This window comes from Rhipicephalus microplus, chromosome 3, assembly GCF_043290135.1.
Source record: "Rhipicephalus microplus isolate Deutch F79 chromosome 3, USDA_Rmic, whole genome shotgun sequence".
NCBI lineage: Eukaryota > Metazoa > Arthropoda > Arachnida > Ixodida > Ixodidae > Rhipicephalus > Rhipicephalus microplus.
In genome coordinates, this window is record NC_134702.1 from 84,372,964 (window position 1) to 84,389,810 (window position 16,847).

At 46.4% G+C, this 16,847-nt stretch overlaps 1 protein-coding gene across 1 annotated transcript in view; it reads right to left on the minus strand.

The window, feature by feature from the left end:
• LOC119172831 (SEC14-like protein 2) overlaps window positions 1–16,847 on the minus strand; it is a 151,730-nt gene that overhangs the window by 55,444 nt on the left and 79,439 nt on the right. The window contains exon 3 of the mRNA XM_037423981.2: window positions 2,426–2,469. Coding sequence (XP_037279878.2) covers window positions 2,426–2,469 — 44 coding nt within the window. The remainder of the gene's footprint in view (window positions 1–2,425; window positions 2,470–16,847) is intronic.

A 16,847-nucleotide genomic window follows, 5' to 3' on the forward strand; every position in this document is an offset into this window, starting at 1 on the left:
TTGCTAAGAAAACAGCTATTCGATTCATTTACAGACGCTATGATCGTAATTTTTCACCATCATGCCATCTAGCGCAGCTTGGTCTATCATCACTTTCTAAAAGACGTGACATCGAGTCTCTGAAACTTTTTCACTCTTTATTTAACTCACCACAACATTTACCACACAACAACTACATAACACCTGCCAGACCATCATCCACCAGAAACAGCCACGCAGTTAATGTATCTGTGTTTCATCCTCGTACTGATTTCTTCAAATACGCCTTTTTTCCTCGATGTATTGAAATGTGGAACCTCATACCAGGTCACATTCGGTCTTTGCAGAAAGATGAATTTTGAAGGCGTTAAAATACGGTGTGCTGTAAACATTTCATTGTTTGTATAACTCTGTAAAATTTTGGTATTTATATGATCTGCCAATGTACTTGTGTATTCAGTTGTTTTGTTTTGTACCTTTTTATTATTTCTTGCTGTGTACCCACTCCTGCGATAGCCCCATAACGGGGCTGCAGTATTTGAAAATAAATAATAAATAAATAAGTTGCCTTTTGATGATAAACAACTGTTGTAATTTTGTTTTGATGCTTGTACAGTGAACTCTCGATTGTACGAACGCCGGTTGAATGAAAATTTCCGAATAACGGACCTTTAGAACATTTCTGGCAGTTTTACTATGTGTTCTATGCCAAAAAAACTCAGGTAAGCGTATTTATGAGTAGTGAATATTTCAGTCGAAGGAACTTCAGCACTGGCGTTGGCGACGCGCGCCACATCCAAATCACCCATCTATCGACGGTGGTGCATGATCGCTTGTGGTCTAGTGGCTGAGGTACTCAGCTGCTGAACCGCAGGTTGCGGGATCGATTCCCAGCTGCATTGTCGGTGGAGGCGATTATGCTGTAGGCCCGTCAGCTCACGTTCGGGTGCACGTTCAGGAACGGCAGGTGCACGTTCACTCACTCACTCACTAGCGTTCTTCTAGGGCGTCTTTCATAACCATATGGTGGCTTTGGGATGTTAAACCGCACACATCCGCTGTGTTCCAATACTCACCGTATACGGCTAAATAGACAGCTGTATGGACGGCGGCCATATTAAGTCCCATTCTAATTCTCACGTAGCCGGCAAAGTAGACTGCACCGAGAAGACCACATCGTAGACAAATACGATGCTTGCTACTTTGCTGTCTAAACAAGATGGCGGCTCAGCGAATCGCTCAGATAGATCAAATCTCACCAGAATGGTCGTCTGCACATAAGCAGACGCTTTCCCAGACGCTGAATGTCAGTAACGTTTATTTGTTTTTGATTTCAACACGAAATAAGCCAGAAATTACACGTGTTACGTTTGTTTCTTTTAGCTTTTTCTTCTCCACGCGAGGTGGCGCATCGTCGCGTAAAAGCTGTTTAACGTGTTCCAATTCTCGGACAACATGGGCTTGGTGCGGTCTTCTAAGCAGTCTGCGTAGACTGTCTATAGACAGTCTACGCATACTGCTACGCATATTGCGCAGACGTGCTGTCTAAGAATTGGAACACAGCCATCATCATTTCAACACGGCTGGCACATGCAGCGCCGCCGAGGTAAAGCGCATCCATGCCGCAGACGAAAATGAGCCACGTGCGCTTCGGTACCTGCGTAGGAGCTATCATATTTAGAAACTGAAAGAGTGCGGCTAAGAAGTTGTAATGGCTGCAGTAGGTCTGAACGCTGCAACTCAGGCCGAGGCTTGGGATATATTAGAAAGTTGCGAAAATTTGTGCCACAGCAACAAGCTGTGCCATAGGCAATGCACACACACGTATACTCTCTAGGAGCGTTGTCTCTTAAAGCGATTTAAGGGCACCAGTCGAAATGAAAATTACAGAACTCTTATCAAAGAAAATTTCTTTTCGCGCATTTAACTTGATTTCTGTCGTGAGCAAGGCTTTTTTTTTTCGTATTCTAGTGATTATTTAGTTTAGTGAACTCTCAGTTAAGGTAACTATTAACGTCACTTTCTTGAAGTTCACTCAATTGAGAGTTCGATTTATGTACTCGGTACAAGTGAAATAGTCGCCATTGTTCACTTTTGATCTGTTAACTTCTTTATTCGCCACCAGGTAACTTTCCCGAGCTGATTTCATCAGCTCTTTTTGAATACACGTGGACTCACTCACTCACTCACTAACTCACTCACTCACTCACTCACTCACTAACTCACTCACTCACTCACTCACTCACTCACTCACTCAATCACACACTAACTCACTCACTCGCTAACTCACTAGTGTTCAACAAAGAATATACTTGTAACGCCGTGCCTTAAGGACAAGATTTTTTCTACAATTCATCTGCAAACCTGCAATTGGGTATCCAGGAAATACAGGCTGAGAAGCGCTCAGTCTGCCCTCGTGTACTCGATACAGATAAAATATGCTCACCTCTCGCAGCATGGCTTCTGCTTGGGCGACATTGAAGTTGCGAGCTATACAGAGAAAGAAAACGAGAACACAAAACTTTGTCAGGCAGAGTCTTTTGAGGCATTTGTTTATGCGGCCTTCCTTATCGCGATCGAATACTCCTCAAAGTACGTTTCGCACAAAGCTAGAAGACAGAAGGCACAATATTTGACGAAGAAGCACAAAAAAGGACGCAATCGCGCCCACATATAAATGACGCTAACACAAGTCTGCGCAACTTCGTGCATCGTGCACTGCTTCGCCCAATATAATGGCACTCCAACTAGCCCATCAGTATAAAAGAGATAACACGACCACTGCATTTGCGCTTTGTCCCATTACCGCACTCTATGAAAATGTAAAGCATGAAAAACTTGCAGAAAGGCTTGAATTCCACCCATGTTTCCCGGAAAGAAAGCTCATTGGCCCAGTGAGAAACGTGTCGTGGATACTCTGGTTAGCTTATAAAGAATGCGTGCACGCGCGCTATCAAAAGCACGGGCAGGCTTCCCCTTCTGAGGTGGTGGGAGGAATTCGCCGTAGCGCCTCCTCCTTATTGTGTCAATATATGGGACAAACTTTGCGCCCTCCATTCTTAAGAAATTAAGGGGACGCCACCCCTCCTAGTGTCTCTGAGCCACCTCGCCCCCCCCCCCCCCTCCGTACGCATTTCCTCTTTTCTTTGCGTACCTGTACGTAACAGGGCAAGACGAATTTTTCATCCTCTATACGAAAAAAGATATCTGCACTAATGGCCTTTAAGCCGGCTTTTAAGATTGGACGAATGGTAATTGTCACCTTTCAAGAGCATCACTTTGCTAAAACGGATGCTTGGCGAGGTGGTTCGTATGTACACCATAGTCCCTTAACACTAGGTAAGTGTTGAAGGACTGTGTATGTATATGAAAGATTTTAACAGTGAAAATGCCAGACCACTCAGGGAGACGCACAGACACGCCGCCAAGTCGGTGTGTCTCCCTGGATATTCTCTTCTTTTTTTTACGCTGTTGATAGATTACTCAACTCTGCAGAATTGCGCAGAACTTTCGCGCCATTGTCAAGCCTAGTCCGTCTTTCCGTCAACAAATACGGCCTGGTCACGTGATATTCGCGCCTTTCTTTGGTATTCTTTTTACTGATCCGGCCCGCGAAGACGAAGAGGACACGCCGTTCGCGCGTACGTGATAATATCGGTACCTGACAATGCCTACAAAAAACAGAGAGGTTTATTACTTCCGCCTCAAAACGTATATAATCCGGAGAATTCCTTACTCTGTTATGTAAAGCGAGATGCTGCAACAACTCTCCACATAATAGTGTTCAGAACAAATTGTGAACGATTTACAAACGGTTACAATCTCTAAGATTAAACACAAGCTCCAGCCACAGTGATCAATGTCCCACCCCGAGAGAATCTGCATCATTTCCGTAACACTTTCTCGTTTCCACAACGTCGAGCCCTTTTCGCGAGTTTCAAATAGCTGGTGTTGCCACACCGGCTCATTTTTGTGCACGTGACTTTAGGCCTAAAATTTGAACGTCCTGAATTTTTTTCTATATTACCACATAATTACCTAGCCAAATGTCATACTTTAAAGGGCAACTCACCAGGCCCTATACCGAATTTTAGTTAGACAGTGGAAATTGTTGGGTTTCCGATGAGGAACATTTTGCCACAAAAATTTTTTGAATCGGTTCATCACGAGTGGAGAAAACAGGTTTTTTGAAGCGGTGCGAAACGAGGATGAGAGGAGGCGAGCTCGAAACCCTTGCCGCTTCTCCACATAGCCTTCGCAAGCCAAATCTCTTCGCCACCATCTCCAGCATCCGACCATAAGGTGACGTGTGCATGACATGCCCAAACAAGTCCAACTCCTGAGCACGCGAGCAGCGTTGCTTTGTTGACCAGCGTTATTTCGTGGTCTTCTGTCTGTTTCTGCGGGATTGTTTGGAAACGCTGGCTTAGATGCGGTAGAGTACATGAGCACAATGAGTGCGCGAACGCGTAGGAGCGTTCCACTGCGGTCGTCTGCTCAATGCGTTGACCGCGGGGACACGAACGCATGCGAAACGCTGGCACGTTATCCCTGCATCTCCTTGCAATTCACGAGGGAAAATGACAAAAAAAGAACGCTCACATTCTCTTATTGCGTCTCATTATTTATCCAGAGATTTATTAATCTCCTCCAGCAACTTATACATAAACTACGCATGTCATGTTCAATAATTTTGCCATATCACGTGGTATACTGTTGACAACGTCGGAGCAGAGTCGTCTACGTAGAGGACCAACGTCATTGCCTTGCCGTATACGTAGGGCCATTCATACGCCTACGTCATGCCATCATTCTCTACGAGTGCGCCGGCAGAGGGGAGGGGGAGCAGCGTTCATCTTCAAATTCGACCCGTTTCCGCGGCGCGTAGCGTTGCAAATTTTGGCAGACGTGATAATGAATGCCTCGTCTACGCATTGCGCTTGTCAGCTCAAAATTGGCAAACCTGGTGAGTGGACCTTTAAGTACGAATGATGAACTCTTAGTTTTTGGTATTCAATTGCACTACCACAAAAGTACTCACATTTCGAAAGCAAACTAGCTCATGAATCTAGCCCGCGAGGCGGCTGAGGATCTTGGCATCTCAGTCCCCACGTGGGAGCTGCCCGCAACATAGTGATCTGCGTTTTGGAGGACCAAATAAAAGTTTATCCAATCCAATAACTCATCAATCTCTCCAGGTTGCTTCGAAACTAGCAAATTAATCTCTCCTGGTTGCTTCGATGATGGTATCAATACCAAACTTGGTATCGCATAACATGACTTTATGTAGAAAATATTTGACTAGTCATAACATGAAAATCATGATATGCGCGTCGTGTATCAACATTGGATTGGATTCATTGGACTCTCTCTTCTAGGCATTCCTCCTCTCGGCGTTTACATCTTCATTGCGCATGCGCATCATCTCCTTCTATAAATCCTACACGTCACTTCCGCCTCGCAACGCCTACCCCGATAGCATCCCCGAGCAAGGTGTGTTGAGAAAAAATTGGCAGATCCCACGTACAGTGGGAATCGATGATATGTGAAGCACGAATAAGAAAGCTTGATATGTCACTTTAAAATCAGCCCAACGTTACGGGGTGGAGGTAAATGATGCCGTACATTACTTCCATGTCATGATTATCATGTTTGGATGTCTTTTATTTTTGTCATCTATTCACGCCAAGTGATACCAAACTTGGTATATGTGGAGCTAGCGAAACGGCCGTGAGCATGCCATGAGCGTGGTATGTTGTCATGTTCTTACATAACACGCGTGTCAGGATTATCATGTTTGCACCAGTCATACATTTTCGTCATCCATTGACATCACATAACACCAAATTTTGTATATGTAGAGCTCACAAAATGGCCGCGAGCGCATCATGAAGGGCAAAACGCGAGCACTCTATAGCTTGACGCCAGGTGTGACCAGCGTCCGTCGGCGCGGCCCGATGGCGACCGGCGCGGAATGCGACATGCTGCATTTCGCGCCGATGCGCTGCCCTAGACAACACCGCGTCTCCCTTTCTTCGTGATGGAGGAATGCCGGACGTGCTGAAACGCGCATGCGTGAAAGCAATGCAGCGTGGCACGCGCCTGCGAGTATATGGGAGGACTGGCGTCCGGCATGGCAATGCAACGAAATGAACGCCGGCAAGCACACTCACCACGTCACATCGAAATGTATTGGCACCTTGACTGTGGCATGTAGTCATGTTCTCACATGACACTCATCTCATTATTATCATGTCGCACCAGTCACATGCCTTCGTCATCCATTGGCGTCACGTAATATCAAATTTGGCATATATGAAGCTAGCGAAACGGCCACGAGCGCATCATCAGTGTGGCATGTAGTCATGTTGTTACATGACACGCATCTAATGATTATCATGTTTGCACCAGTCACATACCTTCGTCATACATACACGTACTATAATACAAAATTCCATATATGTGACGCTAGCGAAACGGCCGCGAGCGCATTATGAGCGTGGCATGTAGTCATGTTACATGACAAAAATGTCACGATTTTAATGTTAGGGTCTGTCGCTTGTGCTCGCCATGCAATCATGTTATCACATACCAGTTTTGCAGCATGCCATTTGAACGAAACCACTGCTAGAGCAGCAGGACAATGAAATGTAAATCATGACATTCATGACATCTATGTCATGATTTTCATGATATGAGTAGTCAAATATGTTCTTCATACAGTCATGCCATGTCATACAAAGTTTGGTATCGATACCAATATCGAAAAGGCCAGGAGAGCTAGAAGTCGTAGGCGGATAGATAGATAGATAGATAGATAGACAGATAGATAGATAGATAGATAGATAGATAGATAGATAGATAGATAGATAGATAGATAGATAGATATACGCTCAAAGTCGCCGAAGTTCACCAAGAAATGATTCTTCGCATTTAAAATTGGGTAACGATATGGAGTACTTGGTACTCTATTATGAGGTAGCAGAAAGCCGTTCCGCGGGACTCACGCTCGAAGAGGCCGTGGCGATAAAAATCCACAAGAGGAAGTGATCAGACGGCATAACAAACATCTTACGATGCCCCACTGCTATGTGTCCCATGTGTTTAGAAAATGTAGTTAACGATTTAGGGTTCTTTGTACTCTTCTGTGTGAGAGCTGAGAGCCGCCAATAATTGAAAGGCGCTGCACAACGCTTGACTGGTCTTGACCTCCAAGTTAGCGCCGGTGAGAGATTTCTCCTGCGCGTTGTTCAACAATAGAAATTCGCAGCATGCGCGTTAACTAAAAGTGGACTGCAGGTTTCTGTGTCCAATCTGAGTGTTTTGTCTGTCATTGCCCCTTAGCAGCAACTGGCATGCTAAAGTAAGAAACGCTGGTCCACCACTGCGTGCTTTGTGCCTCCTCAGATTTCTCTCCTGCGCAACGCCGTGATGAGCGCCAGAGTCAACGTCGCTGCTGCTTCGTATATACACATGGTCCCCTTAAGCAGAATGTGGCGTTTTTTTTCTTGACCTCCTTGAAAGGTATGATGTTTTCGGTAACATGTTTATTTTTCTTTTGTTTCTTGGCCCCGTACAGTGTATTATTGCACCCTGCGTAAGATCACGTCTAGCATTTGTATAAGTTATAATGTCGTAATATTTAAGTATTTAATGTATAAGGGCTTGTAGCATTTGTGTTAACCATCAGCCAGTTGAGTTTTGCAGTGCGATTGCAGCGCCAGAACGCAATACATAGCTGATAAAATATTGACCGCGTATATGCGTGTTTAGCTGCAAATGTCGTCGAAGTATGATATATTCGGCGACGACTTTTTCTCGTAATTGAAAAGAAGGCTACGGCGGCGTGGCTTGTGTGCATGTAGCCCTGCGCGAAGTAGTTTGGTTTGGCGCGCTTGTCGTATAACGCTGTGGAAAGGAACGGGGGCGCACCATCAGCGTTTCATGTAGACGCAGATGCCGCTTAACGTTTCGGGAACACGTAAGAAGACGGGACTTTCTCGCACGTCTAAAAATGCTGTAAAATATAAATAAATACAACTTGCTTGCTTGTGCATGCTGCGTCCTGTCTCAAATAGCTCCACGTAAAAAATAAAGGAGAAAATTTTATATTTGATGTTTAAAATAAGGGTGCTATTGTGGAAATCCGTTCACTGGCGGTAGGATGCACGCGATTTGGTTTTGTAGTCTTCGATGCAATGCTGCTCAGACGGCGCCGTCTCTAGGTTGCATCAGCCGCAAGTGGCTGGCATCCATGAAATGAAGGAGAAAGAAAGAATGAAACATTTGCGACCGAGGAAGGAGTGTCGGTGAGTGGGCTCCTTAGTCCGGGATCCCATTGGCACGGGCCGCTGTCCTCGCTCGTCTCACGAGGGCCTCCTGGGTTTTCGGATCCGAGCTGGATAGAGCTGCCTCCCACCCTACAGTGTTGTGCTGTGCTCTGGGTTGTGGAGGTGGATTGTGTGGGCATTCCCATACCATGTGGTACAGGGTGGCTGTTTTAGTGACACAGAACCTGCACTGTGGTGCGTATGTGTCAGGATCTATCTTCGACAGTATGTATGGACTAGGCTAAGACAAGGTCTGCAGGCGATGCCATGCTACCCGATTCGTTACTGAGTATGGCCCCGGGTGTAGAAGTTTCCGTCTTTCGAGTCTTTGATGTTCTAGAATATCTGTGTACGTTAGGAACGGGTCCATACGCATAGCCGAGGGTGGGTGCGGTATGCTAGGGTTGGAGGCCCGGAAGAGTAATTGTCGGGCCGAGGCATGGGTGAGCTCATTGCCTCTAACTTCGCAGCGGCCGGGTATCCATATCAGCTGTTTCCATTCGCCCTCTGAGCATGAGTACGAGAGTTGTGTAAGAAGTCGATGCGCAATGGGGCCAATGTAGCCTTTACAAAAATTTAAGTAGGCTGCTTTCGAACCTGTTAGAACGAAAGTGGACCTTTGGTTTCGCAGGGTGAGGGCGATTCCTGCTTCTTCCATACTAGTTGTGTCTGTGTCCTGGGCTGATATACAATCAACCTGTTTTCCATAATGAATGACGCTTGCTGTATGTTTGCCGTTCACTGGTCCAGCTGCATCAACAAAGAAGGCGCCCTCAGTATCTGAGTAGTTGTCGTGAACTTTTGCCTGTGCCCGACGTCGATGTTCGTGGAACTAAGGATGCATGTTGCGTGGAAGTGGTTTGATGATGAAGTCCTGCCTCCATTCATGTGGGATACGTTCTTTTTCCCTTCTCTCAATGGGGGCTTCGATGCCAAGTTCTGATAGTGTTTTCCGTCGTAATTTAGTAATGGCAAGGCGCATGACTTGATTCGTCTGGTGTGCATGGAATAGTTCTGATACGGTATTGTGGAGCCCCATTTGAAACAGACGTTTCGTGGATGTCCTCGAGGGAATGTTAAGAGCCTTCTTGAGAGTCACACGTGTGACTCTGTCTATTTTGTGCTCGTCTGCTTTCAAGACCCTAAGGTAAGGAAAGCTATAGGTTATGCGGCTGATAACAAATGCCCGAATGAGTCGCGTTATGTCATGGTATTTTATCCCTCGTCGTCAGTTAGCTACCCGACTAATCATCTTAGAGATTTGTAGGCAGGACGTTTTTAGTTTATGTAAAGCTAATGAGTTGTTGCCTCAGAATTCAGATGGTTTCAACCTCTTTAATTTGCATTCGATTGAGTTGTACGTTGAGAAATGTATTGTCAGATGCCTTATTTATATATACTAGGATTTCTGATTTGGTGGGGGAGCACTCCAGACCACTTTTGCGTCCTATCTTTTATACGATGGAGGTGGCCTGTTGGAAGGCTTCTTCTATCTGACCCATGCTACCAGACCGGCTATGATATCCTTAACCCCCGTTTGTTTCCTAATCCACTCTGCTCTCTTCTATCTCTTAAGGTTACACCTACCATTTTTCTTTCCAATGCTCGCTGCGTCATCCTCAATTTAAGCTGAACCCTCTTTGTAAGTCTCCAGGTTTCTGCTCCGTAGCTAAGTACCGGCAAGATACAGCTGTTATATATCTTCCTCTTGAGGGATAGTGGCAATCTACCTATTATAATTTGAGAGTGCTTGCCAAATGTGCTCCAACCCATTCTTATTCTTCTAGTTACTTCAATCTCGTGGTTAGGCTCCGCGGTTATTACCTGCCCTAAGTAGACATAGTCTTTTACAAATCGAAGTGCCCTATTACTTATCTCGACGTGCTGCTCTTTTGCGAGGTTGTTGTACATTACTTTCGTTTTCTGCAGATTCATTTTAAGACCCACCTTTCTGCTCTCCTTGGGTTAAGGATATCATAGCTGAAATCAAGAAGAAGAAATGGACATGGACCGGGCATGTAGCGCGTAGACAGGATAACCGCTGGTCGTTAAGGGTAACTAACTGGATTCCCAGAGAAGGCAAGCGGGTTAGAGGGAGACAGAAGGTTAGGTGGGCAGATGAGATTAAGAAGTTTGCGGGTATAAATTAGCAGCAGCAAGCACAGGACCGGGTAAATTGGCGGAACATGGGGAGGCCTTTGTCGTGCAGTGGGCGTAGTCAGGCTGTTGATGATGATGATGATGATGATGATGATGATGATCAGACCGATTCCAGATTGTGACGTCTTCAGCGTATACGGCGTGGCGTACTTGCGAAATTTCATTTAGGGCCTCCGGCAGACGCATGAGGGCGATATTTAAGAGGAGTGGGGAAAGGACAGCTCCTTGGGCAGTACCAATATCACCCATGGTGATGGGCTGAGATTTAAGGTCCCTATGCGGATAGTGACTTGTCTGTCTGTAAGGAAGTCCCGCGCATATGCATGCAAAGGATGCACTGCGCGAGATATAAACGCCACCTGGCAGCGTCCTCTAGAAATACGACCTTGAGTAAAACCCAAGGCAATCGCCAGGTGGCAGCACCAAACCATCGCCAGAGCGCTTTGCCGTGAGTAGCACGGCCTCTTTAGCGCGGCGTAAGAAACATCTGCTTTTTCGTTCGTAGCGTCACATTGTCAGGGCAGCGTAAGAAACACTAGGTTTTTTAGAATTACGATCTATGTATTTCTGTCAAGTAACACACCACCTAATACTTACATATTGATGTTGCGCCTCCGATATACGTTTGGTTTGGGAAAACTTTATAGTGAAAGTCCGAAGGCATGTGCCCTAGCACAAGGCGGGCCGCTCCCACGATGGTACAGTAAGGTAGAGACCTAGCACCGCATCGTGGGCCCTCTGGACAGCCCAAAGTTGCGATGTTATGTCTGGACTCCACAGAGTGGAGTCCTACTTTCTGGACGATGCTGTATCGGTGCCGCTTACCGAGGGGCACTCCCAGAGCATGTGATGTAAGGTAGCTAAACCACCACATTTTCTACACGAGCTGGTTAAATAAACCAAAGGGTAAAGCTTGTGGAGAAAGGCAGGGTTAGGGTACATTTCTGTTTGAACTTTGCAATGTAAGTGCCTGCGCTCTATTTAGCTTCTTATGTGGATGTGAAAACAATTTATATCCATAGCGATATTTTGGGCAATTTCATTGTATGTAGAGGGCGGATCCCTGTTTATGAAATCTCCAGTTCGACCCAAAGGTTCTTCATGGCCATGGACAGCTAACCCTCGCACCCTGGAGTGGGCCAACTCATTGAGATTGATAATCCCTCCATCCATGTTTTCCATATGAGCCGGAAATCATGTAAGGGTGTGGGTTGTAAGCGACTTTTCACCGAGTATGTTTTTGGCCTCTTCGCACGCAGCTCCAACACTGAAGGCACGAATGGCAGCACTAGAATCACTAAATATATGTTCATGACGCTGATGTAAAAGGGCCAAGGCAATGGCAACCCGCTCACTGCATTGGCAGTTTTGGCGCACACCAACGCCACATTCATTGCAATACCTTTGTGTATGATTGCCACTAACGTGAGTCGGTCTCTCTGGTCATCATATTGCGCCGCGTCTACGAAAGAGGCACCCCCATCGAGATCCGCAACTTGGTGGAGAAGGGCCCGAGCACGTGCTCTCCTTCTTCCTACATTTCGTTGGGGATGCATGTTCCGCGGGGCAGGCGGAACAATGATGTTCTCCTTTTGATCCCTCGTCAACCTTTGGGTACAGAGCCTCAATCTGAGCTGGTGGAATACCCATATGCGCGAGAATTATCCTCCCCGCTTTTAAGCCAGACAACCCAATTACCTGTGTTCTTTCTTGCTCTTCCGCGATTTCTTCCAATGTTTAATGAATTCCCAACTGCAGGAGGCCATCGGTGTGGGTGTAGTTGGGGAGCCCAAGGGCTATCCTTACCGCTCTCCTTATCATCACATTAGGCTTGTCTCTTTCCGGTCTCTTCTAAACATGCATTGCCGTCACATATGCAAAATGATACAGCAGAAAAGCATGTATAATCCTGACCAAGTTGTCCTCTGATAGTCCTGCTATTCAATTAGCCACCCGCCTTATGAGCCTAATAAAAATATGTCTTTTTACTAACCTTTGAATCGTGATGTTATTGGTGCCCGTTGCTTCTAGCGTCCTACCTAAGATCTGAATGGAAGTGACTTTGGGGATTGATCGTCCACTTTTAGTACGTAGGTGAATGTCTACCTTTAGGGGCGGCACCCAGTCTCGCGGTCGACGGTCCTTCTTGTCCGGGTTATAGAGGAGAAGCTCAGAATTTCCGGAGAGCCGGAAAGGCCTGTGTCCTCCAGAAAACTCTCGGTAGTGTTGATGGCCTCTTGCAGGGCAGCCTCTACAGTGCCATCACTTTCTCCTCAACACCAAATAGTGGTATAATCGGCATAAATTGTGTGACCAACATCTGAATTTCCAAAAAGCTGCCTCGAGAGACCAGCCATCACGATGTTAAAAAGTAAAGGTGATAGAACAGATCCCCGCGAAGTGTCCCTGTTCCCAGCACTTGCACATCCAATTCTAGATCTCCAACTTTAAGTATGGCTTTTCAACCCCTCAGGAAGGATCTGACAAACGCATGAAATGAGGAACCTAAGTTGAGACTAGAGATCGCATCCAAAATGGAATCATGACGGACATTATCAAACGCCTTTTCCATATACAGCCTAGGATCACTGTGGTGTCTCTGGTATGATTATCTAAAATTTGAGTCTTAATGACTTTCATAGCATCCTATGTAGATAGGCCTGGCCTAGAGCCAATTAGGTAATGAGGAAAGAGATCATTGTGCTCTGTGTACATCAGCGGATGATACCGGATGCCGGCAAGGAACGGCTTTCAGCTCTCCCGTAGTACAGTACCAAGTACTGTAAATCGTTAACCACTTCTTCTAAACACAATCCGCTATTCGGTTCTGGATAACATGTTCCGCCACCTTTCCCACACATGACGTGAGAGAGATGGGGCACAGATTAGCCAAACTTGGTGCTTTACCGGGCTTGGGAATGAGGATCACCATGGCCAACATCCATTGCTTCGGGATGTCACCTCTCTTCCGAATTCTATTAATCTTATCAGTAAGAAATTCAACAGAGTCTTCTTCCAAGTTCCGAAGCGCTTTGTTGGTGGCCCTATCCAGACCTTCTGCCGATCGGCCATTGAGTTCGTGGAGGGCACGTCGCACATCGTTCATGGTGAAGGGTGCATCCAAATGGACACAAGGTGTTCCCATAAACCCTCGATAGACTTGCATGTTGGAATCGGACTGCTAGTGGTAGATACATCTTAGCAAGCTGCCCCAATAGCTCTGCGCCCGGGCAGGATTTTTGGGCAAGATGGAGTATTCTAGCGAGGACCCCCCTCTGATTATATTTAGTGCTCGACTCGTCAAGCAGGTGTATTAAAAAATTCTATTTACCTCTGGTTTGCATTTGTTCATCCACTGAATTACAAATTTCATACCACTGCTGCATCGACAAGTTTTGTCGATTTTCTTCAATTTGTGTATTAAACTCCACGATCTTTTTCGAAGCTTACGATTAAGCCTCTGGCCCTTTCATCTGGCCAATAGCAACTGCTTTGCCTCCAGTAAATGGGCAAGCTGACTGTCCATTTTTTCTGTCTGTACCTCTCTCAACGGTCCTGGTAACCGCCGTAACGCCCTGCAGCATAATCTCTCGTCCATGGCTCCAGAGAGTACGGGATTTCCCCCTGTTCCGCTCGAGCCCTGCATGACTCCCAAAACTTATCCCAATCGACGTTAGTGAACTTTATTTTAGATTTCGCCTCCATCTGCAATTTAGTAACTGTAATATATTGATCACTTCCTAAATCCGTCAGAATATTTCCCCAACCTACGGAGCCAGCATATTTCACAAAAACTAGGTCTGGGGTGGAGTCCCTGGGGGTGGATGTGCCGCGTCTAGTAGGAAACGCCGGGTCCCTTATTAACAAGAGATCCGCATCTCCCGTATCCTACAAGTTCCTACCTTTCACAGAATTATACAGGTAGTTACACGCCCGGGAAGACGCGTGAAAATCCAGCGCCACAACCAGAGGGGAGAGCACAGCCAATGCGGCGCCGCAGGTGTGCACACAAAACACCACCGGTGCTGCCTGCCGAACATGCCATGAGTGTCACGACCAATCCTCATGAAAAAGGGGCCACTGATCGTTTTATTAGCAACACCAGTCACCGGTGACACGATGCTCTCTCTTTGAGACACTTTCAGTCGAGCAATTGATTATGGTTTTCTGTATATTAGTATAAATTCTTTAAACGTCAGACTGATAATGAATATGCAGTTTTCGATGAATTCAAAAGCTATCTAGTATACATACAAAATGGGAGCATTCATTTGTCTAACATTAGGATGAATGAACTGTAAGCATGATTAGTAAAAATTTATTGATTTATTTTATTGAAAAGAAATGGCCCCGTATATGCATGTTAATCTGCAAATGTCGTCGAGAGACGATAGTCTTACGTGTGGACAGAGTGAACAAATATTTATTTGATGTTCTGCGCAAGAAACTTGGTGACTGGTATTCTGGAGGCGCTGCGTTAGAGTGCCTCGATCGTGCAGCGGAGGCGAGCGAATGCATCAAGTCACGTCACACGTGAGACGTGAGCGCCCTCTGGCAGTTTTAGGGGCGAAGCTCTTTATAGCGGCACCCGTTTGTTTCTCGTAGCCATTGTAGTAGTGTGTAACAAGTATAACATTTTGACCTGCAAGGTGGTGCCGGTGAGAAATTTTTTCTGTGCGTTGTTGAACAATAAAAGATTGTGCTCAATGTGCATGCCAATGGCTGCGAAGGGGGAATGACAGACAGGAGAATTCGGCTTTTAGTTAACGCGCACGCTGCGAATATTTTATTGTTCAACAACGCACAGAAGACAAGAAAGGGTTGCAACGTTATACTCGCTCAGCGTAACCTCCTAGGTTTTAGAAAGGTTTAGTGAGCGTTGGGCCGCAGTGCCATGAATACAGTGAACTAGTATATACCATAAACTCGAGGTGGTTAAAGGTGGTGGTGGTGGTAGTGGTTAGAAGATGAGAAAAGGCACCTAATTTCTGCAACCTGGTCGGGAGCACGGCGCAGTGCCTAGGTTAAAGGTGGGAAGTAGACACGAAGCGCAAGCCGTAAAAAAAGTGTGCGTGTGCCTCAACTCGTTCAGTCCTTGGAATGTCCGCTGGATGGCGGTGCTTCTATATGATGAATATATGATGAGAAGATGCGAGATGGTGGTACTTGGAGCGTTGAATTGGTGGACAAACGGACACACAGACGGATGCATGGACGGACGCACGGATGGCTGCACAGACGGATGGACGCATGGACGCACGCAGGAGCGGATGCATGGAGGAAAGCAGTGACGGACGCACAGATGAACGTGCGGACGCACGAACAGACGCACGCACGAACGGGTGGATGGACGCACGGGCGGCCACACAGAAACACGCATGGATGGACGGAAGCAAGAACAACTGGACGGACGGATGCTCACCCCACTATCCATCATTCACTCCGTGGATATGCTGCCATTTTTTTTAAACGAAGCGCGTGGCTCTGAGACGGGTGTGCGCGCCGGTCTCAGGGGTGATAAGGTGTAGAACGCAAGGCGATGGGTAGGTGCCACCACTGTCTCGTCTTGGCAAAGCTTTGGAAACACTCGCCTTTTTGTGCAAGCGTTGCACGGTCAGTGTAGCGTGATAAGCGCTACGGTCCTTAAAAATACTTTTGTATGCCTTTACTAGTAAAAGACGCACATGCAGAATATATACCTGTTGTTATGGTGCCCCCGACATGCGCAATAATTGCTTTTTAATTGGCAATTGCACAAGTATGAACGCTGAATTTTGAGTAACATTGGTAGGCGCTGCAGATAGGGTCCACCGTTTCAAGTACCCGATGCCGTTAAGAGTGTACAAACAGACAAATGTGCAGGCGGACAGACAGACAGACCAAAACTTTTGCGTCGAAGGTCCCCAAAAAAGACTATCCCCTTTAAAAGCCGCTGGTTTCAAAGCGAGCTGCAAGAATGATTGCGGCAATTGACGGTGCAAATCCTAATGACGTAGATCTTTTCATGTGGCCTCCAAGATCCTCTTCGGTAGTGTGAAGAAACACAAATATAAACAGAGAACTGTGCCATGACGTACAAATGGCGAGGTGCGATTGCCCCTACTAAGCAGTTTCTCGGAGACGTTGCACTTAAGTCAGAGGCGTAGACAGACACATCTTTGAAAGGTGGGGGGGGGGGGGGATGTTAAACCTTACTTTATGCGTGTTCATGCGTGCATTTGTGCGTGTACGTGTACACGTACAGATGACGAATTACCCAATTTTAAAAGTCCCCCCACCCCATACCGATCCCCTGGCTTATACAAGGAACGTAATCGTTGGTTAGGGTCAGGCCTATTGAAAATCTTGTCTGCTCGTGCAAACGACGACGACCCGGGG